This window comes from Prunus mume, linkage group LG8 (genome assembly GCF_029339155.1).
Source record: "Prunus mume cultivar Tortuosa linkage group LG8, ASM2933915v1, whole genome shotgun sequence".
Taxonomy (NCBI): domain Eukaryota; kingdom Viridiplantae; phylum Streptophyta; class Magnoliopsida; order Rosales; family Rosaceae; genus Prunus; species Prunus mume.
In genome coordinates, this window is record NC_142705.1 from 1,127,215 (window position 1) to 1,152,269 (window position 25,055).

The 25,055-nt window shown below is 37.7% G+C and overlaps 7 protein-coding genes across 7 annotated transcripts; 4 read left to right on the forward strand and 3 right to left on the reverse strand.

The window, feature by feature from the left end:
- Positions 1-98: 98 nt before the first annotated feature.
- LOC103341350 (Dihydrodipicolinate reductase, bacterial/plant) lies at positions 99-3,082 on the forward strand. The gene is made up of 8 exons (XM_008244862.3): positions 99-430; positions 588-825; positions 963-1,096; positions 1,190-1,264; positions 1,811-1,912; positions 2,142-2,251; positions 2,344-2,431; positions 2,791-3,082. The coding sequence occupies exons 1-8, from the start codon at positions 200-202 to the stop codon at positions 2,857-2,859; spliced, it is 1,047 nt and encodes a 348-aa protein (XP_008243084.2). The 5' UTR covers positions 99-199; the 3' UTR covers positions 2,860-3,082.
- Positions 3,083-3,648: 566 nt separating this feature from the next.
- Positions 3,649-8,092, forward strand: LOC103341348 (poly(ADP-ribose) glycohydrolase 1-like). The gene is made up of 11 exons (XM_008244861.3): positions 3,649-3,981; positions 4,259-4,456; positions 5,030-5,133; positions 5,365-5,569; positions 5,704-5,808; positions 5,955-6,073; positions 6,356-6,499; positions 6,964-7,108; positions 7,326-7,520; positions 7,681-7,743; positions 7,852-8,092. The coding sequence occupies exons 1-11, from the start codon at positions 3,733-3,735 to the stop codon at positions 8,023-8,025; spliced, it is 1,701 nt and encodes a 566-aa protein (XP_008243083.2). The 5' UTR covers positions 3,649-3,732; the 3' UTR covers positions 8,026-8,092.
- A 1,121-nt stretch (positions 8,093-9,213) lies between these two features.
- On the forward strand, positions 9,214-11,332 carry MRL7-L (Thioredoxin superfamily protein). Its single transcript, XM_008244860.3, has 5 exons — positions 9,214-9,406; positions 9,652-10,390; positions 10,673-10,754; positions 10,845-10,956; positions 11,041-11,332. The coding sequence occupies exons 2-5, from the start codon at positions 9,678-9,680 to the stop codon at positions 11,172-11,174; spliced, it is 1,041 nt and encodes a 346-aa protein (XP_008243082.2). The 5' UTR covers positions 9,214-9,406; positions 9,652-9,677; the 3' UTR covers positions 11,175-11,332.
- Positions 11,333-11,377: 45 nt separating this feature from the next.
- LOC103341346 (uncharacterized) lies at positions 11,378-12,625 on the reverse strand. Its single transcript, XM_008244859.3, has 2 exons — positions 12,188-12,625; positions 11,378-11,858 (listed from the first exon to the last, which is right to left on the reverse strand). Exons 1-2 carry the CDS (start codon positions 12,526-12,528, stop codon positions 11,522-11,524), a joined length of 678 nt encoding a protein of 225 aa, XP_008243081.2. The 5' UTR covers positions 12,529-12,625; the 3' UTR covers positions 11,378-11,521.
- Positions 12,626-15,024: 2,399 nt separating this feature from the next.
- On the reverse strand, positions 15,025-15,874 carry LOC103341345 (uncharacterized). Its single transcript, XM_008244858.3, has one exon. It carries the CDS (start codon positions 15,732-15,734, stop codon positions 15,279-15,281), a length of 456 nt encoding a protein of 151 aa, XP_008243080.1. The 5' UTR covers positions 15,735-15,874; the 3' UTR covers positions 15,025-15,278.
- A 1,658-nt stretch (positions 15,875-17,532) lies between these two features.
- On the reverse strand, positions 17,533-20,015 carry LOC103341344 (GPI-anchored adhesin-like protein). Its single transcript, XM_008244857.2, has one exon. It carries the CDS (start codon positions 19,884-19,886, stop codon positions 17,877-17,879), a length of 2,010 nt encoding a protein of 669 aa, XP_008243079.2. The 5' UTR covers positions 19,887-20,015; the 3' UTR covers positions 17,533-17,876.
- Positions 20,016-20,146: 131 nt separating this feature from the next.
- URH2 (uridine-ribohydrolase 2) lies at positions 20,147-24,937 on the forward strand. Its single transcript, XM_008244856.3, has 9 exons — positions 20,147-20,509; positions 21,172-21,287; positions 21,451-21,510; positions 22,346-22,531; positions 22,613-22,717; positions 23,053-23,149; positions 24,014-24,121; positions 24,213-24,348; positions 24,611-24,937. Exons 1-9 carry the CDS (start codon positions 20,458-20,460, stop codon positions 24,717-24,719), a joined length of 969 nt encoding a protein of 322 aa, XP_008243078.1. The 5' UTR covers positions 20,147-20,457; the 3' UTR covers positions 24,720-24,937.
- The last annotated feature ends 118 nt before the right edge of the window (positions 24,938-25,055 follow it).

The following is a 25,055-nucleotide window of genomic DNA, read 5'->3' on the forward strand; positions in this document are numbered from 1 at the left end:
CAAACCTCTTTCAATCTCCCTCCCTCTTTGTTTAATCTCAGCCATTGGATTGTACTTATGATACAAATATTTAACCCGACGGCTGCGATTATTTCAAAAAAGAGACGAAAACAAAGCGATGCGCTCTGTCTGACTCTGAGTCTGGTTTCTAAAACCCTAACCCCAAAGAAGCTGTGGCATTTCAGACTCCATACGTACGATGGCGTTGATGCTCAAAGTCCCAGCCAATTGCATCGTTGTTCAGCAACCTAAGCGGGCATTCTTGGGTGGAGCTGGAACCAGTAGATTGGGTGCTACTAGTACCAATCGGAAGCAAAGAGTTTCATCATCATCAGCTATCAGTATGATCCCAAAGATGTCAATTTCAGCCATTCCTAACCAACGTGATGACAAGTCTACGTCCAAGAACAAGATTGACATTCCTATCATGGTAATGCTAAATCTAGACTTGAGCTTAAATATATTTCATCATTTTGTATAATATATCTTTTTCTAGGAGCTACATTGCTTGCTACTTTGATAATTTGAACGCTTGTAACTGCATATGCGAAATGCCTTTAGTTCTTCGTGTTCATATTGTCCAACAGGTAAACGGATGTAGTGGCAAAATGGGGAAGGCCATTATCCAAGCAGCAGACTCTGCAGGACTCGGAGTGGTTCCCGTATCATTTGGCTCTGCTGAGGAATCTGGTCAAACTGTCCAAGTCGGTGCAACCGAGATTGTGGTGCATGGTCCTTCTGAAAGAGAAAGCACCCTTGCATCCCTTCTTGAGAAATATCCCAATTTGATTGTGGTCGACTTCACTGTGCCTTCTGCAGTAAATGGTAAATATCGTAGGTTTGAAACTCTATTTTGACTTTCCATTGATGCTGCAAACAGCAAATGGTAAATTTTCTAGGTGACTTTATGTCTTGATTCTTTTGGATCTTTTGTTTTGTTTTGTTTTTTCTGTCATATTCAGATAATGCAGAGCTATATGGCAAAGTTGGAGTTCCCTTTGTGATGGGAACAACCGGTGGAGACAGGGATCAGTTGTATAAAACTGTAGAAGACTCAAAAGTCTATGCTGTAATTTCCCCACAAATGGGAAAACAGGTGATCAGATTTTGTATCTCAATGGTTTCTAATATTGTTTACTACTGTGAGGGCTTTGCCTTCCATATCCTAATATTCGTTTTGTATGAGTAGGTTGTGGCATTTCTTGCGGCCATGGAAATTATGGCTGAGCAATTTCCTGGAGCTTTCTCTGGGTATTCCCTACAGGTGCTTCACTTTTTTCTTAGAATTTGGTACAAATGCAAAATATAGAATAAGAGATAGTCTAATTATTTGACAAAGGTCATATTTCAGTATGCTATTGACGTTCATTTCTCTGGTTTGCTATATTTTTCTTTTTGTTCATAACGAGTATTTATCTCATATCCTTCCTACCTATAGCAATTGTTTTTTTTTCTTTTCCAAATGAATTGTTAATGAAGAAAACGACAACTTTCATATATCAATTAAAACTTTCATTTATTTATTTATTTTGGTATCTTTTTATTCACGGTAAATACGTTTGTCCAGTAGAACTCCAGTAGTTAGTGTTCATGTTCATGTCTTTTTTCAGTGGTACGTTTTTCTGTTTTGGGCTTCTGTGTGCTTATGCCTTCCTGCGAGTTGCATAAACTAATCTTGCCACTGTGTGCACTTTATTTATCGTTAATATCTTTCAAAACGGCAGAATGTTATAAATTTTCAAGGTGCTTGTTTTCTATTTGTTCTTTTCATATTGGATGATGTGGCTGATTCATCTTTTTAAAATTTTAGGTGATGGAATCCCATCAATCAAGTAAAGTTGACACATCTGGAACTGCTAAGGCTGTTATTTCTTGCTTCCAGAAGTTGGGCGTGTGCTTTGATATGGAACAGGCATGCTAAGGATACATGGTTAATTATAGCTTTGGATAATTAGAACTGGTTAACTGCAGCATCTCTTTTCCTCACCCTTTTCCCCTGCTTCCCTCCTTTTTTATGTGTCTATTAGAATCTATTCAATGGGTTAGTCCCCATACATGAAGCACCAAACAAACTTAGAGCGTTTTCTTATCATGCCTCATCTTTTAATATTTCCTCTTCAATCTTTTGACAATTTTGTCAGATCCAATTGATCCGGGATACCCAGCAACAGATAGAGATGGTGGGAGTTCCAGAGGAGCATTTGTCTGGTCATGCATTTCATATGTATCATCTTACTTCACCTGATCAAACGTAATAAGAAATATCCTCGCTCTCTCTGTCTCAATTTATTATGCGTATGTAGTTTTCATTTTATTGCATTGACTTAATTTTCCCCTCTGCAGAGTTTCTTTTGAGTTTCAGCATAATGTTTGTGGTAGATCAATATATGCAGAGGGTACAGTTGATGCTGTAATTTTCCTTGCTAAGAAGGTGATGAAGCTTTTCCATCCCTCTTTTGCTTTACTACTTGTTACAGTGCTTATGGTTTATAAATCAAATTATCTTTGGTGTAATTCCGCTGTCATTGCCATCTGTTCGCATTTACCTTTTTTCTGTAATATCTCATTGTTCTAGAATAATGAAATTTCAGTCTTAGAAAGTATAATATGTTAAGAACTAATTTTATTTCTGGGAAAAAGATTGGTTAAATTCAGATTCAAATGATCCTATCTGATTGGAATAGCAATCGATTATTTGGCAGGAATATTGTTAACAAACATTTGGTTAGTTATTATTGTACTCATAGGACTCTGCACTCCTTCACTTTCTGATATGAAATATTAATGCAGGTTCATTCGGGGACAGACAAGCGGATATACAATATGATGGATGTCCTGCGAGAGGGTAATATGCGATGATAGTTGACTATGTATGAAGGGTGTTGTCTGTATTAGTGTATTAATTAGCTTAGCATGATTAGATTATGGTTTAGGAAGATAGGGACATAAGTTTTGGACTAGTAGTTTCAAATTTTTTTTCTTCCTGTTATTACTTCCCTTGCTGTTTGTGTTTGGGAAAACTTTGGGAGCTTGAAAATTTTGTATTTCAGTTAGAAGTAATATTTGTTAGTGATGCAGCTTATATTGGCCTATGTAGTTGGATTGGGTGTGGGATGAATCATGAATGCTTGGGCATGCTTCAATTCAATTGATGGCATTCCTGCCTTGCTTTGGTTTGTGAAGCTTGGAAAACTGCTGGGCATATTAGCTGTTTAGCTAAGCAGTGAGAGGTTTAATTAAGGGGTGCACATTTCTTTCTTGTTCCTGCAATATGCAAACAGGCGGGTGTTTTAGTTGGAGCTCAGATGAGCAGCCGACAGCGTGCTACTTAGGCATGCACACATTTCCAATACCTGCTTCAGCTTTACCAAACCCTAAATAAAATAAGGTTTAGTTCAAATTTAAGACCAATACAAGTCACCAGCCTCCAGCTCCTCCATACCGCTTCCCTCATGCACAACAACTAACCACTCTCTCTCTCTCTTGTCTGAACGTGATTTTATATTAAGTCCACTTCGTAAATTGGTAATTGGTAATGGCCCAACCCAACCCAAACCAACGGGCCTAATTCTTGCGTAATTAGTAGTTTTTGGGTCCAAGGAGTCCATCTCGTCAAACGCTGTAAAGTTGTCGTCAAATAACACGTGGATTTCCTACAACAGAACATGTAAATTTAAGTATCGAGCAATAGAAGTGCTTCCCCAACGGAAGACGGCAGAGAGAGAGAGGAGAATGGAAGGCAGGGAAGACTTGAAGTCGATATTAGAGTATTTGCCGGTGGTGGTGCGGACATGGAATCTGTTCTGGCCGTCCCAAGTGGTGGAGGCTCTCAAGGCGTTGGCGAGAGGTCCTGAGCACAGTGGGGTCCATTCTGGGGAGCTGCTATTCTCAGCCATTTCGGACCTCAGGTGCTCTCTTTCTCTCTCCTCTCATCCTTTGCCTCCTTCCGCCCCACACGGCTACGCCCTCTTTTTCGACGAGGTCATCCAATTCACTCAATTTTGTACCCTTTTTTTCTTTTTTTCAATATTTACTTTTTGCAAGTATCCGATAATCGTTTAAATTAAATGTTTTTCGTTGAGTTGAGTTGTGACTTTTCATTGAGGTATAGAAATTGAATTGAATTGCAATATATGTGTATAGAAGATGTTGGTAGCGTAGGTATACATGATATCATCATCATCAGTTAAGGCAAGGCATTAAGAGTTAAAACGGTATTATCCAATCCATAGCATCTGAATGAAAAGTGTTAGTGCAGCTCATGTCTAGGGCTGAAGCAAGGAAATGGTTTGGAGAGGTTGTCCCGGCATTGGCAAATTTGCTTTTGCGGTTGCCCTCCCTGTTAGAATTGCACTATCAAAACGCCGACGCCCTTATTAATGGAGTCAGAGATGGAGTCAAAACTGGTCTTCGTCTACTGCATTCACAAGAAGCAGGAATCGTGTTCCTCAGCCAGGTATCTATATCCTTCATGAATCTTTGCTTTTTTATCTTTCGCTCCCATATGCCCGGACAACCATAACCACTCACACGCATCACAGCATGGTTTGAATAAAAACTTATACTAAGAGGCATCGGTACTTGAAATGTACCCTCTCTTTTTTCAATGTCATACAACCTGGTGCGGCAGAAACTGAACATGCATGGTAAATGAGTAGCATTTTCTATTGGAATAAGGGAAAAAAAAAAGAATGTAACAGAACTTCTGAAAAATTGTAAATTATTTATTTATTTTATTTTTATGCGGATATTTCGTGTCCGATCTCTGCCAATGCAAAGGTTTATCTTCTATATAGATCTATACTCACATTTGAGTTTAAGTGGTCTTATCTAGGGAAAATCAAGTGATTATTTCTTTTTTCATTATTTCGGAGACTAATTCAAATATCCCTTATGATTTTGTGGTATGTTTGACGCTTGTTTTCTGTCATATGCTAAAAACTAGTTCTGAATACTTCTTTCTTTACTTTGTTAGAACTTCTTTTTTTTGCGGTATTACTTTGCTGATTATTGTCTATGTTCTTTTCAGGAACTAATTAGTGCTCTTCTTGGGTGCTCTTTATTTTGTTTGTTCCCAATCAATAATAGAGGTGCCAAACATCTCCCAACGATCAACTTCGACCATTTGTTTACGTATGTGACCTTTGCTTTCTTATGCGTCACTTGTGTCCTTTGTTCAATTTTTTTTTTTGGGTCACAGATGTTTGTCTATAAATACTGGGCTTGGGGTTTCCAATTTTATGCTAGATATCTCGCCATAATATTTTAAGAGATATCCTGTCACCCATTTCGTATACAGCATCACTAGATATCTACTTCTGTTATTTTACTTAAATATACTTACCACTTGAAGTGTATTTTCAGGACTTTATATGACAGTTATAATGAAAAACAGGAGAATAAGATAAGGTGTATTATACACTATTTTGAAAGGATAAGTTTCCATATGCCTAAGGGTTATGTCTCATTTGAGCGGAAAGTACTTCCTCAGGAACATGGTCCTCTAAGCATTTCTTACCCCAAGGCTAGTTTCTGGAGCAATTCAGCCATTCCTCTCTGCCGTTTTGAGGTAATACATGACTAGCTGTGTTACATAATAAGCCTCTAGTTACATGCAGATGAATTGGTTTCCCCTTTTTATTTTCCTAATTCAGTTTAGCAATAGAAAATAACCTGTTAACAAGTCTTTTCATATCATTCTAGGTTCACAGTTCAGGCTTTATAGAAAATCAATCAAGTGGAGCTCTTGAAGTCGACTTTGCAAACAAGTATATAGGAGGTGGTGCTCTTCATAGGGGCTGCGTACAGGTGTGATTCATTATATATTTTACCTACGTTTGCATTCTGGCTATTTTAAACTATATTTTTATTTGTTTAACCTTTTCTTGAATCACGCAGGCCATGATCTAACTGCAGAAGCACCTAATTTTATTTGTTATTATCGTCTCACGTAGGAAGAGATCCGTTTCATGATCAATCCTGAATTAATTGCTAGCATGCTGTTCATGCCTTCCATGGCAGATAATGAGGCTATAGAAATTATTGGTGCAGAAAGGTTTTCAAATTATACAGGGTGAGTACTGATAGCCTATTGTTTGCTTATTTCTTTGTATCAGAAAATATTAATGTATATGTTTTTCTTAGAGAAGTTGAGCATATGTTGTTCATACATGCATGTGTGGAGACATATACTTACTCAAATTTGGTTATTTCTTAAACTTTATGTATGCATTAATTCTATGAGATGGCAGGGGATTTTCTAAGTATTAACTTAAATATCTAAACTTCACTTATTTAACTTGGTTACTATTGCTATTGATTTCCGAATGTGTCACCATCTTTTTAAGTTGTGTAGGTATGCTTCTTCCTTTCGTTTTTCTGGTGACTATGTGGACAAAAGGGATACAGACTCTCTTAGAAGACGTAAAATCAGAATTATTGCAATAGATGCGTTATGCAGCCCGGGGATGAGACAGTACAAACAAAAGTTACTCCTCCGGTATGTATATTTTACTTCAGCTCACACATATTACTAGAAACATATGGAATTCAATGGAGAATAAGACAATATAATTCAAACTACTACATAGAATGGGGTTTCCATGCAGTTTTGATCTTTTGAACAGTCTTACTTCCAGAACAGAAATCCATGATCTATCTAGTCAAAGACTTTTTTCATTGTTTCATTATAATATGTTCCCTGTAACTTCCAGGAAGGCTTCAAGCCTAAACTGAAATTCCCGTTAAATCCAAATTACTATTATTGGAAACTCTTCACAGGAAAAGAGTAGCACATCTAAACCGTGGTTTTCTTTTTTTGTTGTAATTCCAAATCCTTGCCTTAAATTTCTCAGTGATGTTTGAATATGTTGGATCATTATCCCAATTGTGTAGATTTCAGATCCTTCGTATAACATTTTCTTAATCCGAAATTTTATCTCTCCTACTTGTTGGTTCCTACAGGGAGAATAATAAGGCATTCTGTGGTTTTTTTCATCAATCAAAATATCAGCAGTACAAGAGATTGTTTCGAGAGAGCGGGTGTTCTGGAATTCAGCCACATTCAGATGTTAAAGACTCCAATGACGTATACAGTAATAATCTTTTGGTATGAGTTTTCTATCAGTTTCATCTTGGTTTGTGCGTGTGTGTGTTAGTTAGGTGATGCTTTACATTTAGAAATGATATTGCATTACTAACTTTAGCTGAGTTCCTAATGTAGGATTTTTTTTTTTGAAGTTTATGTTTGGTTTAGCAGTGTCCAAACTTGCTCTTTCCACTTTGAAATTTGTTTGTTTCGAATTTTTACATTTGCTTTTCTATAGAGTCATGAAGCTAGAATAACTTCTGTTGAAACGTGTGGAGGAAAATCTGTACACAAAGTGATCATAGATTCTGAGGAGATCCTGTCTCTTGATAATGAGGATGATGTTGGGATTGCAACTGGGAATTGGGGATGTGGTGCTTTTGGAGGAGACCCTGAAGTGAAGACCATAATTCAGTGGCTTGCTGCCTCTCAGGTAGTTTTATCTTAAGCCTTCAAAAGGCAATTAAATGGGATTCTGTGTCATCTTTAGCTTACTCGGACAATATTCACTAGGATTCTATGTATGTGTGTAAATAAATATAACAAAGGATCAGTGACACAAAATGACTATTATCTGGGTGCATTTGTTTCAGGCACTAAGACCTTTCATTTCGTACTACACATTTGGCATGAAGGCATTGCAAAACCTAGACCAGGTATGTAATTTTCATTGGCTCCACACCCAACTCATGCTAAGCCTTTATTCCTTTGTATAGTTTTTTTCTTTTTTCTTTTTATTAATTTTTTCACTTTGTCTGACGTAGGTAACTCAATGGATACTGTCACATGAATGGACAGTTGGTGATCTCTGGAATTTGCTGGTGGAGTACTCATTGCAGAGATTGAAGGGAGAGACTAATGATGGATTCTTTACTTGGCTCCTTCCATCTCTACTTACCCATGATACTGAGATGTTGGATTCACCTATAATGTCTTAAAACTTGCTGCTTGTATTGGCTTGTTGATCTAGTTATTTATGTAGAACGTTGCATTTTTGGCTTTTTACTTTTGTGTTGTTTGCCTGGTTTCCTAGTTGTTGATATGCATAATGCCTTTCTTTCTTTGCATTTTAGGGTAGGCTGTGACAGATCGTTTTCATGGCGAATGCATCGTAATGACTAATGAGGTTGCGTGAGTTTGGCGAAGGGTATAGAAGGCTTTGTCGCATGTTCGCTGTCACCCCTAGTCAAGAACATAATAGGACGTCTCCCTATTGTTTCATAGAGACAAAGAGGGAGACGATAAGAATTAAATCAATATAAAATGGTAAAGATGGGACAGAGAAAAAAATGTGGTATGATTTCTGCAAGGACCCAAAGACAATGGCATCATCAATTTAGTTGTCAGATTAATAAAAAAATTGTAAGGGCTTGTAGTTGAAGTGATTAAAAGCACTTAAATTAGCAATATGATACCAATAGCACTACTCTTAAAATTATAATAAAAACTTCATTGATTCTTTCTTTTTTGTTTTAATGATTGATTCTTATAAATGCTAAGGTGAAGGTTAACTATGGTTAGTTAGTAGGAGCATCTACAATCATGCTCCCTATTTTTTAATTAAAATTTAACTAAAAACACACATAAGTTATTTTAGGTGCACTCCATAAAATTTGAACTTCAATCATACTCTCTAGTTTAGAGAGTCATAAATATTAAAATTATTTTTTAATTAAATATGATTGGTCCATTTCTATAATAATAAAAAAATAGTTAGTATGAATTAAAAGTTTAAACTATGCATAAAACAAAGCAGCATTAAATTATAGGGAGCCACTAAGAGTTCTTTCTCTCTCCTCATATTTAAGAACTCCTCGAGGTCTCCTTATTTTAGGAAGTAGATAGGGAGCATAGTTGAAGTTATATTTTTCCAATTCATCTCTAAAAGTTGTCTAAGTTCTATCCAGACATATGTTATGCTTTAAGAATGGCGATGATCTACACTCGAATTAAGTTGGCGAGAAAAATGTGGAGGCCTAAAGTGGCGGCAGGAATAAAAAACAAGTAGGAAGAGGGCCTAAACCCAAACTGGCGGAAAAGTCGAAAGTGGAGGCCCAAATAAAGTTGCAGCTTATCTCATGGGCTATTTTATTTTAAACATCCATCTTCACTGCTCACTTTTCCGACGGAGCTTTTTTTCCCTTTGGTTAACAGTAACCATCCACGTTACCTTATCTTTGCGGACACTGCTTTGGCATATGGGGTTTTAGGCTCTTAGTTGCTGCTGGGCTGGGGTTTGGTTTCTGATGCCAAGCTCATCTCATCTGTGTCAAAATAGGAAAGAAAGAAGACGAAGGAACATCATCATATACTTACCAGGTTAGTCAGTTTTTTCTTGTTATTTTTGTTCTTCAATTCCTGTTCTTACAGAGATGGAATGAATTGGATTGGATATGTACCATATGAATTGTAATGGAGACGACTGACTGAGGACAGAAGAGAGAACTCTCCGAATGAATTAAACTTGTGTTTTGTCTGCCGTATAAGTATATGCATTTTGATTCTCTAGCTGCCATTTACTGTGAATCATTACATTACTAGTTACCAATTGTTTGCTTTTTCAGATATCTGCAACTGATTGTGTGTTGAAATGGCTCTACAACATACCCTGAGGCTTCCATATCTCTTCTCATCACCAGAACAGAACAAATTCATAGTACCCCTTTCATTAGCTTCTTTAGGTCCTCAGTCTCAAGACATTCGAGCTAATGAAAACAGAATATGGTTGAAGAACACCAGTGTACCAACACATGGTGGTGGTAGCTCCAAAGTAACTAGATTGTATGCTTCTAAAACTGTTGAGAAGGTCGGCTCCGATGAAGAAAAGGGAGAGCCGTTTAAACCGTTTAATGACTCTGATGAGGAGGAGGAACCTTGTTTAGGTGACAAAGATGATCCCTATTTGATGGGTTCTGAAGAGAGACGCGAGTGGAGAAACAAAATTAGACAAGTTTTAGATACCAACCCTGATGTTGAAGAGGAGTTAGACCCTATTGAAAGGACGAAGAAGGTGCAACAACTTCTGGCCAATTATCCTCTTGTTGTGGAGGAGGATGATCCTGAATGGCCTGACGACGCGGATGGGCGGGGTTTCAAGTTGGATCAATTCTTTGACAAGATTACTATCAAGAATAATACGGCAAGAAAGGATGACAATGATAATGATGATAGCGACAATGAAATAGTGTGGCAGGATGATAATTACATTCGTCCCATTAAAGATGTAGTAACTGCAGAATGGGAAGAGACTGTTTTCAAGGACATCAGCCCTTTAATCATTCTTGTACATAATCGCTATAAAAGGTATGTTTTTCCTTTTTTTTTCTTCTTTTTTATTTATTTCTTGCTATGTTACCTTATCCTTGTTAACATTTATGATTTCAGCACCTTGTTTCCAAATTATAGTTCTTTATTACGAAGTTAGGATATTCAAAGAGGCCTCCAACCAACCAATGGTTGTTGATATCATCTGACAGTTCCAATCCTGGACACTGCCCAATTTGGAGCTCTTTCATGACACTGTATTTATGTTATATTTGCTATGAGAAAATTGTTATATCATATTAGAAAATTTTCCTTCTTCAGACCAAAAGAAAATGAAAAGATTCGGAATGAACTGGAGAAGGCTGTACACATCATATGGAACTGCAAGCTACCTTCACCAAGAGTAAGGCTACAGCCTACCATATGCTTTCTTTAGTACCTTTTCCCCCTTTATTGGTCATTATTGCTAATATTTGTTTTTCGTATTTAACAGTGCATTGCAGTTGATGCTGTTACTGAGCATGATTTGGTATCTGCTCTCAAAGTGTCTGTCTTCCCCGAGATCATCTTCACTAAGGCTGGGAAGATTTTATATCGTGAGAAAGGTAATTTTTATTTAGAGAATGTGCATCTGATTCTTGCCTCTGATTTGCAGCATGTTTTCAGCTCCTTTTTTTTAATCTGTTCAGCAATTCGAAGTGGAGATGAGTTGTCAAAAGTGATGGCCTTCTTTTACTATGGAGCGGCCAGACCACCTTGCTTGAATGGCATTGGAGATAGGCAGGAACCGATTCCATATGTCTCTGCCAATGTCCAACCATGATATTGTGATGAATAGTTTGTACTTTGCATGGGGTTGGTGCTAAACTGTAATATTCCAGGGTTGTTGGTAAATTCTTCCTCCTAACAGTTATTAAGGCTAAGCCACATAGTTTGGAACTTCTTTAATATTTTATTACAGGAAATAGCTTTGTGTGTCAATATATCTCACATGTTACAAATTCATATTTAGTCATACACCACAAATTTAAGGGTTTGGACCCTAATACCCTGTGATGGAAATGATGTAGTTTTGCTATGAGTATAGCAATCGCACAGACACACACATATGTACCACATTATTTTGAATTGTGAGAGCTTTGAGTTTAGACTCTTTTAAAACATAATTCATCACTCATTGTGAACACCGCAACAACAGAAGGCTTTGTGGAAATGAAAGCGGAAGGCAAACAGCTGGTATGGGTTTGAGCCATCAAACTTGCACTCGGCCACACCTACAGTTCGTTTCTTTGTGTTGCCTCCAAACACAGTGAGGCATTTTCCTGTACTGTGAGAGACCCAGAAGCGGAACTCGCGGTGATTTAGTTTCTTGGGTGGATTAAATGATTTCCAGTCAGCCTCTGCCAAGTTTTTTAGCGAGCTCAACAACCTAAGGCTAACCTTGCCATGCTCGTCCACAGTGAGGTAAGTTTGTCCACCTGAACATTTGTCCATGTAGTTGCTAAACCTGGGGAGCACACAACGAAAAAGAGCATATGCTTAATGGACTTTTCAGTCACAATGGAGTGTCATCTATCTAGTTTGATATTAAAGTCGTTTGGTATTTTTACCAAAAAAAAAAAAGTCGTTTGGTATAGTATTACAGCCTGAGATCAAATCACTTTCATTAGGTATGGGAATATACAGAGAAAAGAAAGTGCTACCAGGTTGAGAGCCTCCTTGAGGCATTAGGTAATCGTTTGTCTATATATTATAATCCCATGCTCTTCTTTTGTTCAATTTTTTTTTGGCCTTAGTTTCAGAGAACACATTAAGCGCAAAAATAGGATCACTCACCTGTGATAACCAGAAGCTGAACCAGAAGTAGATTTCCAGCCAAAATAAGCATTTAGTTTTGCTGATTGGCCACCTTTGATATCTGGCACTGAGTAAATTCCTTTGTCATTCAAGTCCACATAGTCGGACTGTAAAGCACCAGCAATAAGAGTGCCATCAAATGCTGTCATATGGGGGTAGGCTTCACTTGCAGGGCATTTACTTGAATCACATTTGGAGCACTGGCTGCAAAGCCGCTTACTCTTCAAATCTGGGGCATCATTTGCTGCATAGGCATTAGGTATTACGAGGACAAGAAGCAGGCAGAGAGAAAGGCAATGCCAATGCCTATCCATGCCCATGCTTGTAGGCTTGTAGGCTTGTTACTTGTGTTACTTGCCTCCCTTTCTCTCACTCTCTATCTTTCTATAGATAAGAATTGTTGGTAATTCCTTAGAAGAGATTGACATGGTTATATACGCTTTCTTGTTCTTGATGTTATCAGATCCCTTTGTATTAATATGATTAATGGAATTTAACTTGCGGATTCCTTATGTTGTCAAGACAATAGCTGGTGATAGGTTGGCCTTTTTTCTTAGTGGTCGTTGTGAAAACTGGACACCAAGTTTTGTTTGCATTCCTTGTTCTGTTTGCACCCTGATTTTCTCCAAAAGAAGGAAAGTTGGGCACAAATGAAATTATATATCTTCACAGTAGATTCTTTTCTTTCTTTTCCCATCCCCATTAGTGAATATATATATTGGGCAAATGGGGCGGCCGGCTGATCATTCTCATTCTCATTCTCATGGCAGGCTCAATAATTTAATGACATAAATTAACCTGTTAACATTGTTTGCCATTTTACTGTCCAAGAAAGTACAGTGTTCGGACATACACACGCATACGATGCTTTCCTATGATCGGCCTATTAGACCTCCGCACCCCTGCGACTGACTTTTTGTTAGAGTGCTTTGATGTTCTGTTAGTCGTATTTGGGCTTTTTGATGCTCAAAAATGGTTTGACACTTTTGGGTCCAACTTAGTGATGGTGTCAGTTTCGATCTAGCGTGAGCTTCAGTAGAGCATCTGTAAGACAAGTGCTCGGTAAGCCCTTTGATACCAGCCGAAGGCTCTCCAATACTTAATTTAAGATAAGTATGGAGAAAATAGTAATCTGGACAGAGGAATGGCAGGATTGCCGTATGTCGCAATTACCTCCTTTTTAGGACTTGTGCCCTTTTTTTTATAGACTTTGAGAGGCGTGCATCTTGAGTGAAACTTCGATGTGAGATTGTGGATATTGTCTGAGGAGGCTCCACGTGTACTTGTGAGAAATACTTAAATGGAATGAGTCTTTTGCCTCAATCGGCAATCATGGGTGCCGAGGGCTCTTCTTGCCGATGGTGCTCATGTAAGACGGAGTCGACCGTGGCTTTTTAGTGGGTCATCTTCTTGGATCCCTTCTTTCCACGTGTGGTCTTCTGATTGTTTGGTCAGATACGATGTAAATAGGGCTGAACTTTGCATTTGCTAAAAACAACATGATACTTATCTTTTTATGATACATACATAATTTATAAAGTAGTAATACGTGTAATTGATCGTGTAAAATAAGACTTTAAAAGTAGTCATTCTACACTATTATTTTCTTTTTGTCTCACTTTACAAATGCAATTTCTAATAGCACCCCCTCCTCTAATAAAATGAAACTAAAAAAATAAAAATATCGGGGAAGTGCGTAAAGATTAGTTTGGCTAATTTATTTATTTATTTTTGTAGAGTCTTACATCTTGTCTTTTTGACATATTATATACCACACTCAAATTCACCTCTTATTTATTCATACCTCCTACTTATAATTTTGGTGCTTGTGTCATTTTAGTCTTCTATTTGATTCATTTAGCAATCCCCAAGTTTATTGAAGAAAAAAAAGATATATCTTGGAATGACAATCTAATATCATTGCCTTGCCTCCTTTAATCAATCCAAGTTTTGATGATTATGAATGTGTATTCCATCCTCCAACTCCCATTCCTACCAACCAGTAAGACAAGTTTATTCTCAAGTATATTCTCCTGTAAGGGAGGGGAATGATACTGGGCATATTCCTTTTTATATATATATAACATAATAATAATTCGTCTCAGATAATATATCAGTTGAGAAGTAGAACTTGAATCCACTGAAAGCGCAAAGTTGAGGGACGAAGTGTATAGTTGCAGGCTTGCAGCAGTGAATATGTTTGTTTATGGTCATCTACTTATTCTGCTTCAATATTTTTGTACAATTAATATATGACATTATGATTAGATGACCATCAACAAACACATTCATGATATATCTCTATGCATGCAATGCAATCTCAGATCTCTGTCTGTCTGTCTGTCTGTCTGTCTGTCTCGCCATCATCTCATTTGCTGCTGGTCTTACATTACAGGCATGAAATGAGACTAGCTCCTTCTCTCAGTCTCAGAGTTTGTTCAAGTTTTGGATGAATCAATTCATTTCTTTCTTCTTATATAAATTCCTGCTGCTTTTTTTCTGTTTTTCTTTTTCTTTTTCCTTCCAATAGAATAGAAGGATTAATACATAATTCCAAAACTCCTTGTTTTTGTTTTTCCTTCTCTCAACAACAAAACCTGTGATATTCAGTACCATATCTGCATTCGACCATTGACTGACCAAAGTTTGCCAATTTCCAGTTTCTAGAGTCATATGAAATGAGTTTAATTTGTATGGATGGATTAATGTTCCATTCAATCACATGCATGGTGGTATGAATATTGCAGACATTTAAGATCCTACCTTACCATATGTAAGGTCCACCTTTAACAGATAATCATCCTACAAAGTTAGAAATAAAATACAAAATCCTAATTAAGCTTGGTATCTGATTCATTATTGGAGGCAGGCAGGCCTGAGGCCAGCATCACAACATTTCTTATAGATTTGCATTTGGCAGATGGAGAAATTATGAAAGCAGAGAAACAGAGGCAATGGAGGAACAGAGTGCAGAGGTATTAATTACAACATTAAGTTAACTAAGCTAGATAATCAAAATATTATCTACTAATTGTAGTGCAGGCAGGTGGTATGCGTTGTTAATCAGCTCTTAGCTAGGCACCACACCACAAGTCATGCATGAGAAGATTCGTCGATGGCTCCGAAACCGGACAAGTTGCTTTGGAGGAGCAGAAACAGAAACAGAAACAGATTTGTGTCGTCGGTGTTGAATTACTTGACCATTGATTATGTTGTTTGTGGACGATGATGACTTGTGCTCCACGGGGGCAGATACTGTAGAAAAGCCACCATTGTTGTTTACATTAAATATGGTGTCGAGACTTAGACGACGATGATGATCATGAGGAGTTGAAGAAGCAGCAGGAGGAGGTGGTGGCACATAGACGTAATTAGTTTGATTAGGATCAATGTAGAAGTCGGCGATGTTGTAATTAGTTTGAGCTGCTGATGCTGATGATGATAATGATGATGAGAGGCTGCTGTATTGGCGGCGAGTTCTGTTCCTCTTCATTGCCTTGTACACCATTGGAATCAGACCTTCCATTGATTGATCTTAATTAATGATGAATCAGAGCAGCAAGAATTTGCAATATATACATAAATATATATATTGAACAAGGAAGAAAAAGTTATTCTACTATTCTATTATAACAGAAAGTCTCCCCTTGCCAGCCACCCAGCCTTTTTGTTCTACTTGTTGGTTGGTTTGGTCCTTATTGGTCATTTGGTTAGTTTTTGACATGCATCATTTCATCAGCCATCATTCAACTGCATCATCAAATTTATATATTTATATATATATATATATATATATTCATATTATATTCTTTTCTTGTACTAACAAGGGACATCAACACACACACCATTGGAATGGAATGGAATAAAAGTCCAATACGCCATTTTTATTTTTGACTTTAACTAACAGGGAAACTAATCAAATGCCGCCCCCTACCTCCACCCGGCCAACTAATAATATCATCCAATCCAATCCAATTCAAAATCTCATAGTGTGACTCAGCATATGCAAAATCAATCTTGAAATTCGATTAAATAAGAAACACATTACGCACGCTTCGTTATTTTTGGGTTTTATCTAAGTACAAATGAAATAAAGAATTGCAATTAAGAAGCATATCTGGTTTTTGCTTACTTGGTCAAGCTTTGCTAAGGTTTGTCCAACCATTTGGCATATGACATTTGACATTTGGCCCATGGCCATGTCAAATTAAAATTCAAAGCTTATCTACTTGCCCAGTTCCTCCGACCTTTGCCAATGATCGCCAGTTAGATTTCTTCTCTCGATGGATCCTTATCAAAATCTATCAGCAACTGCAGGAAAGAGACACAAACTTAAAAACTCAGTCACACACACACATACACACACCAGCTTTTCAACTTTCTAGCTGAGCTAGTCCACTATACTATTACTGTCCATCCATGCACATGTGACATTTCCTCTACTCTAATCACTTCACCTGTTTATGTAATGATCATAATAATAAATAAGTTCGATTAATTCTAGCCTAAGTCAAAATTAATCATCCTTCGCATATGGTATATACCATATACCAAATCTAGCAGGCAGCAGCAGCCGTACGTCTTAAATTAATGTTGAGTGAAGCAGCTGAACAGAGTCGGCAATGCATGGTTGGTGGAATGAATATTTGACAAAGTGGTGTCCCCTCTCTTCGCCTCCTCGTTTACCTAATCCTCTTGGAAAATTTCTATGAGCTTCAATTCATTAATATACAAAACTATGAGCTACAAAATGCATACTACTAGGCCAATGGAGTTTAGCTGCGGTGGTTTGGCAGCATCTTTCCCCCCAACTGGCACCCGGGTTCGAAACTCCCTATGTAACCAAAAAAAAAAAAAGGCACACTATTAGGAAGATTATTAGTTAGTTCGTCTCTTCCTAAATACATTAACATCGTTGTTCAAGTTACCCTTTCTTTTTTCACTTTAGAAAAAGGGAATTTGACCATGCAGGCGCTTATTAATATTAGGCGTCTACTTTTGTTATTTTCTTTCATTTTTCACATTTAATCTTGTTCATGGCATTAACTAATCTATGCCCAACTAATGATCTATAAAATGTCCAATCTGCACCTAAAATATTTATATATTCTTCCAATTTGCGATATGTTATTCTAAACAGAGTTTTCATCCAACATTCTAAGGGTAGGTTTACTTACAAGAAGTTCCCTCTTATGCCTACCGGTTCAGGGTACCAACCAAGGGGCAGAATCAAATTTATGACTGGAACCCCATATCACAATTCAACGGCTTCCTCATACTGGTATTATGGCATTTTCACAAGTTACAATCACTTTCAATCCGCATTTAAGGTATAATCCATGCTCACCTACCTCTTATTACTGCCAAATGAATAATGATGTGGGTAAATTCGTTCGCATGACAACGGAGATAGAAGTTCCTTGTTCCTATCCTTGACCGACTGCTGAAGAGTTTATGTAACAATTCTTAAGTTTCCTAAAAAACCTTACACATGCATTTCATGTAAAATATCTCAATTGAATGGGAATTTATATGATACACAACTGAAACTAAACTATGGAAAGAATAGGATACAACAGTGGTCCTTCAACCGGGTAAAAAAAAAAAAAAAACCACTTTGGATCAAGGGTTGCCAGACTTGCTCTAATATGATTGCAAGACTAACTAGTTATACATGGAACAACTCGTTCTTGTAGCACAGAGTCCAATCTGAATCCCCTGATGCAAGCAGGCCACCTCCATCAGTACTTATGGACTCAGCACACACGCATGATGACTGAGAAGGAAAGCCTTCTTCAACTTTCCCCGCTCCTGCTTCATCATCCAACAGTTCACCAGACCGAGAATTATAACTTAAAATCTGATCTTTCCCAACATTGATGTTGAGTTCAGGACTCTGACAAGTTTTTTTTAAGCGATCACTGCTGCAGCCATTGATATCTTCCTCTTCGTCTGACAAACATCTGCAGCAATCATATTCATCCATATCGTAGATACGACTCACTAACCCTTCTCTCCATGATATCCTCATCTCGGATTGTGACACATTTTCTGGGGTAGAGTTGGAAAGCCAGGAAGCCCGATCATCCAAAACTTTCTGAAATCGACTGATTGAATTGCAAGTTGTAGTTAGACAGTCAAACTGGAAACTTGAATCAATCTGATCCTCAATTAACACATTACTGTTTGGGGACAAGCTTGCCATCCGAATAGCTTCAGCCACTGAACTGAGTTCAGAATCAAAGTAGTGTTTCCTTTGATTGTCCATACTTGAGTGTGATTGAGGAGTACGAATAACATTTTCACTACCCAGTGAAACCATAGAGAATGGAGAATTATCGCAGTCATAATCATAATGGTATTTTCTTTCGTCTTTCAAGGTTAGAGCCTCGCAACCAGGTGTGCAAGGGGGAGACGACAAAACAGGATCGGTATTTAAGGGCTCTAACACTTCTTGATAGCTTGGAGAAATTGAAGTACTCCTCCGGCTACAGTTAGTAGGACCTCCCATATTAGTATTGTTGCATACATCTAAAGAATATCCATGATGACCTGAGGTTGAAAATGGAGAATAAAGATTGACAGACTCTACAGAATTCTGAAAACTATTTTCAGAATGCTCCTTGTGATCCTCATCCTCCTCATTACACGGTGATAACAGCCAATGCATTGAAGCTTCAGTAGGTAAAGGTACCACAGAAGCATCAAGATTGCCAAAAACTCCTTTTCCAGTTTCATCATCATCACCATCGTCATCATCATCCTCAAAACTGCCTAAAGCCTTCCCTTTACTGAAACCTGAATCATTCTCTCCTACATTGAGAATTCCTCTAGGTCTGCACTTTCTCTTGTCAGTGATCCCAGAAAGAACATGGCCAGTAGCATAACAAGCACGTGTGGCTGTTGACACTGCAGACGATCCACATTGTATCTCTGGAGATATAGAGGCCTGAACTGGTGGAGTTGTACCATCACTTTTGCTAGAATTCTCTTGCAAATCCTCATCCTTAACAGTTTTGGAGTCCAAACCCAACCCTGTCACTATCTTACTCAAAGGTGTAAAATTTTCATCAATACCACATGATTTGAGCTCAGTGGGCTGACCGGCATTACCAACCACCCTGACAATATCTTCCACCACAGACCCAGATTCGAACTTACTCCGGGAATTTCCATTTGAGTTTAAAACTGAGCAAGTTTTCATCTTTTGTCCATTTCTAGAACTGGGTTTGTTCCCAGACTGCCACTGGTACAAACAAGAAGAATTATTCTTAAATTTGTGCGCATTCCGGGATGTGAGTTTCTCTGGGTTTTCCAAGGCATTGCATTTGGACCGGTTGTCCTTAGATTTTGATGGCCTTGAAGGCTTTACAACAGGAGCCGATTTAGGGGTTTTGGACAGTATTTTAGGCCTACAAATAGGAGTTTTTGAATTAGAAGAAGAAGAAGAATGAGAAAGAAAGAACCTGAGGCAACCTCGAGGGGCTTCGACAGAGATAGAAGAAGAAGCCTCGCTGCCATTGTTGCTATTGCTAATGGTGCTGCTGGTATTGAGATCCTGTAATGGATTTCGAAGGCTCTGCTCCTTTTTCTTCTTCTTCTTGTTCGCCGTCGCCGGTGCCGGAGACGGAGCCGGAGAGGGTTTCTTGGCGAGTTTTGACGACAACGATCGGTTCATAGCGTATGAAGGCCTCACTCTGCGTGTGTATGAGTGAGTGTTAAGCAAGGGAAACAGCAGATCTGAAAAGGAAATGATTTTCAAAATCTAACGGAGGTAGAGAGGGTGAGGGGGGAAGGTCATCATTGTTTTATCAACATACCCATTATTTTCAGATATATTTTCTGAAATGCCATCAGTTCTCAAGTGGGGCCGTGGTCCCTCATAGCCGTTAATAGCTAGCCAAACAAGCATATGGGATCAGCGTCAGCTTTTGTGCGGTTTGTTCGTTTGTTTGTTTTAGCTTTTTATTTTAGGAGGGGACAACTGCAGCAGTGCGGTTGTTTAGAATAATAAAAACTTTTTCTCAGTCTCTCTCACACACAGTTTCTTTTTGTTTTCCAACTCACAGTTTCTTTTCTGGTACAAAAAATCAATCAATCAATCAAACAGTGCATCATCTGCATCCGCATCTTCATCTTCATCTTCATCAGCGGGCCAGGCCAGAGGCAGAGGCAGTAGCAGCGAGCGAGCGTCCTTAATAAGTAGTTTAGTCTTTTTTTTCCTTTTGACTGTTTGACAGTCGTCGACAATGGCAGTGACTGAACCCAAGAAGATCATCATTGACACCGACCCTGGCATCGGTAATAATTCCTTCACATTTTCACTTTCTTGCAAATCCTATCTCATAATAATCTCATCTTTCTTCCAACACTATTCCAATTCTGGACCTTTCTTACCAACATCTATAAATTAATTCAAGCTTCAAGCTTTCATGGATTGCCGTGGCCCGTTCCATGTAGCCATGTAGGTACTACTGGATCCGTCAGATTTCAATTAAGTGGATCAATGCTTGTGCTGCTTCTCCCTAATTAATTAATCCGTATCTGGAATTTTTTTTAATTAATCAGTAAAGGAGCCAACTTTGGCTATCTCCACTTTGGTCACCACCAACAATACCTTTCCAATTTGCTTGCGATTGAACTAATATCAATCCGGGTATTGAATAGGCCTAGGGCATCCATGATCCATCCCTGGGAAATTTTCAAGTTGGGATGCCAATGCCGCCAATTTCACTTCTTTTCTTTTCTTAAAGCAACAACTTAAGAAGATCAAGATTCTGATAAATCTAGGACTTTTCTTCATAATCACTTGGGACTCAGGAACCCAATGCTGTTGCAGAGCCGTCCATTTCTGCTTCAGGCCAATGCATTTTCCTGTGCAATTTTACATTATTGGCAACCAAATGGAGGATTCTGCTTTTGTGTTTTATGTTTTTAGTAATACAGTTGGGTTATGCATGCAGATGATGCCATGGCCATCTTTGTGGCATTACAATCCCCGGAGGTGGAAGTGATTGGACTTACTACCATATATGGAAACGTTTATACGACTCTGGCCACAAGAAATGCCTTGCATTTGGTACACTTACCGCCCTTTTGTGTGTTGTTCTGCGTACTATATGTTGACCTTCATCTCCTTTTCCTTGTATATTCTAGCATTGGATTAGGCATTTCATTCACTGTTTTCGTTGCTCATTAAAAAATAATTATTCCCTGTCTCTTTGTTTTTGTATTTGGTTTAGTTGGAGGTTGCAGGGAGAACTGATATTCCTGTGGCTGAAGGATCTCATGTGACAATAACTGTAAGTTCTCATCCTATTTGGGTTTCTTCACTTATCAATAAATTAATCTATTAGTGGTTCTTCAAGTTTGTATATATGTTCCGTCACTTTCATAACTTCTACCAGAGATTTTCTTCTTGTCTTCCTCCTATTGTTCTGTGCCCCGAGCTCTTTTTTTCTTTGTCTAGTGTCTTCATTTTTAATGTGCTCCTGTGTGATAAAAGTTAAAACCAGCACTGAATGGTGATTATAAATTAGTTAACTCGTCTGTTTTTATTTATTTATATTTTTATGGTTTTTAACAAACAACGATGTTTAGCAGTTAGAAAGTCTGACATGTCCTTTCGTAAGAAATTGTATGTAGGAAGCCAATTGGAAATGCATCTACAAACCAATTTGAAATATTTTTCTTATATATTGACTAAAATATTGTTACACTCACACACGGCGTAGTGCTACCCTACTGACATGTGGTTAGTTTCTTGATGGTAATCTACCTGTATATGTATCATTTATGCACATTGTGTAAATGAATGAAGGGATAACCTGAGATCACTTGTAGTGCTACCCTACTGACATGTGGTTAGTTTCTTGATGGTAATCTACCTGTATATGTATCATTTATGCACATTGTGTAAATGAATGAAGGGATAACCTGAGATCACTGTTTGCAGATTTAGTAAGAAACTTCCTATCCATTTCCTTTGGCAGCTGTTTTTCAGCTTTATTTCTTGCATTAAAATCACTTACCAATTGAACCTCAATTAGCAAGCCTTACTATGTTCTTGCTTATAGACAAGCTGATGTATGATTAAAATCCATAACTCATCAATCATTTCATCTTTTCCATGAAAAGAAAGGTACAAAACTCCGTATTGCTGATTTTGTTCATGGTGCGGATGGACTTGGCAACCAAAATTTCCCCCCACCAAAAGGAAAGCCAATTGAACAGTCAGCAGCAGCTTTTCTGGTTGAACAAGCAAACCTTTACCCTGGAAAAGTCACTGTGGTAGCATTGGGCCCACTTACAAATATTGCACTGGTCAGATTCTTGATGCATTGCATGCTTTTGTGTTGTGACAATTATTCTTAATCCTTTGTAACAGAGTATCCATTGATACAGGCTACTCAACTAGAACCTGCATTTGCAAAGAACATTGGGCAGATTGTTCTTCTTGGTGGTGCTTTTGCAGTCAATGGGAATGTGAATCCAGCAGCAGAGGCCAACGTAAGCTGCTTAAACTATATACATATATTTACACACACATTTCAGATTCAAAATTTTCAAGACTTCAGCTCGAGTTTATGCATGTAAGAATTCAATTTATTATCTGTCCAGTTCCTGCCTACTTATTGGGTTTATTTGTTATTGTGGAATACCATTAGTTCCAAATCAGCTACAACCTTTTCATTTTTCTATTGTATATCAGCCAGACTGATATTTTGATTGGGCTTATTCATCTCCCACCTGAGCTTAAGCTTTGGAAGTTTCTATGGCAATATCTTCAAGATCTACTTAAATAGATGGTGATAACAATGTCCTTGGACGCAATCCGTGAACAGATATTTGGGGATCCAGATGCTGCAGATATAGTATTTACAAGTGGAGCAGATATTTTGGGTGTGGGGATAAATGTTACCCATCAAGTTGTATTGACAGGTACTATATTGGGAAATTTTTATTCTTCATTGTTACTGATGTTTGTTTAAAAAACATACATACTTATCAAAGAAATGCCTTCTAATAATACATATACTCTATATTTGTGATCTCAAAGTAGTATCCCACAAATTCAAGTCAAAAATATGGTTTCTGTTTTATAGTTGGTCAATGTAGATTGTAGAGCCTAACTCTGCGTGTCTTCTAAATGTAATAAACTTTTTGCTTCTTTTATTGTCCTATAAATTGTATCCTGAAAAACCTATTTTTCTTACCCATGGGCCATGACCATCTGCATTAATATCCTCGGAGGTTTTTATTCAATTTTTGAATCATTGGACCAATCATTATATGTTGTCCTCCTCAAGAAACAGATTTCTCATAGGTACTGTTTCTTGTAGCAGTATCAAAGAAACTATCTGAACTCAACATGCCATATCCCAAATAATAGGTGGTGCTGGACAATGTCTTTAAGAAGCCATGTTTGTTTTTATGTTTCTTTTACCTATTTTTGAAATGAAATAACACTAATACTAAGATCTGTTTTCTGAAAAGCGTAACCTTTGAGAACACTTTTGTCACAGAGGCTTTAGGAGTTCAATTAGCCTTCATGCAAAAACTTCCACACAATCTACTTCCTTTTGTAGTTCATCAGGAAATCTTAAAATACAATTTTTGGACTCCCGCTGTGTGCCAAATCGGTAATTTATCTGGAAACTGTTGTGGCATTTATGAAAGCAGTATGTTTGAAATGGCCAGTTGATAAATAAAATTCTTGTATGAAAACTTCATGCTTGATTGTAATTATTACATAAATCATCATACTTTCTGCATGATATTTTACTTTCATTCTGACCCATGAAGATGCTGATCGGGAAAAGTTGGCAAGGTCAAATGGAAAATTTGCTCAGTACTTGTGCAAAATTTTAGATGTGTACTTCTCCTACCATCGTGATGCCTATAGCACAAAAGGTTAGTTTACTGAAGTGTTGATGCAACTCAAAGCAGTGGAATAACAATGATTGTAGACATTATATTGATGGTGGATTTAATCTTGGTGTAGGAGTTTACCTTCATGATCCCACAACACTTCTTGCAGCTGTTAATCCTTCACTCATCACTTACACAGAGGGTGTTGTTAGAGTACAGACAAACGGCATCACAAGAGGACTCACAATTTTGTACAACAAACAGAAAAGGTAGGGGGCCCTTCTTTACCGCAATGAGATGTCAAAAAGCACAGATGATACCGTACTTTAAAAGAAGTTTTTGAATTCAAAAAGGCAAAAGATGAAAACTTTTAGAATTCTTCTGCACGCATGGAATGGAATGCTTGTTCGCTGTTGATAATGGAAATATTGAGTTCATGGCAGATTTGCATGTGTTGTTAGAAGACCCCACCCGAGTTCCAATAATAATGTAGTTTTGATGGAGTCGTGATCTCTTTTTTGCTTTGGTTAGGTTTGGTGAAGTGACGGAGTGGTCTGATAAACCCACGGTGAAGGTTGCAGTGACGGTTGATGCTCCCGCAGTAGTCAACTTGGTTATGGAACGCCTCATGGACTCTTGATGAATTGAACTAGTGCTTATGAAAGTAATGCACTCTGATGATTGAACAAATGTTGGCATCTATTTCATTTTCTTTACAGGAAAACAAACAAACATGGTTGATCATGTTCACGGCATCTGGTTTCGGATGCTGCATTGCATATAATACATTACCATCTTCATGTGCACAATAATAATAACCATTTACAGAGAATAAAATTGTTTGTTTGTATTGTAGTCTCTTCTGGGGTGAGGGTGGCAGTAATCAATGATGATGTGGTAACAGTTTTGTTGTGGCAACTTGCAAGCATTGTATATTTTATTGATGATTATTATGGCAATTAAAATTGTTTTCACT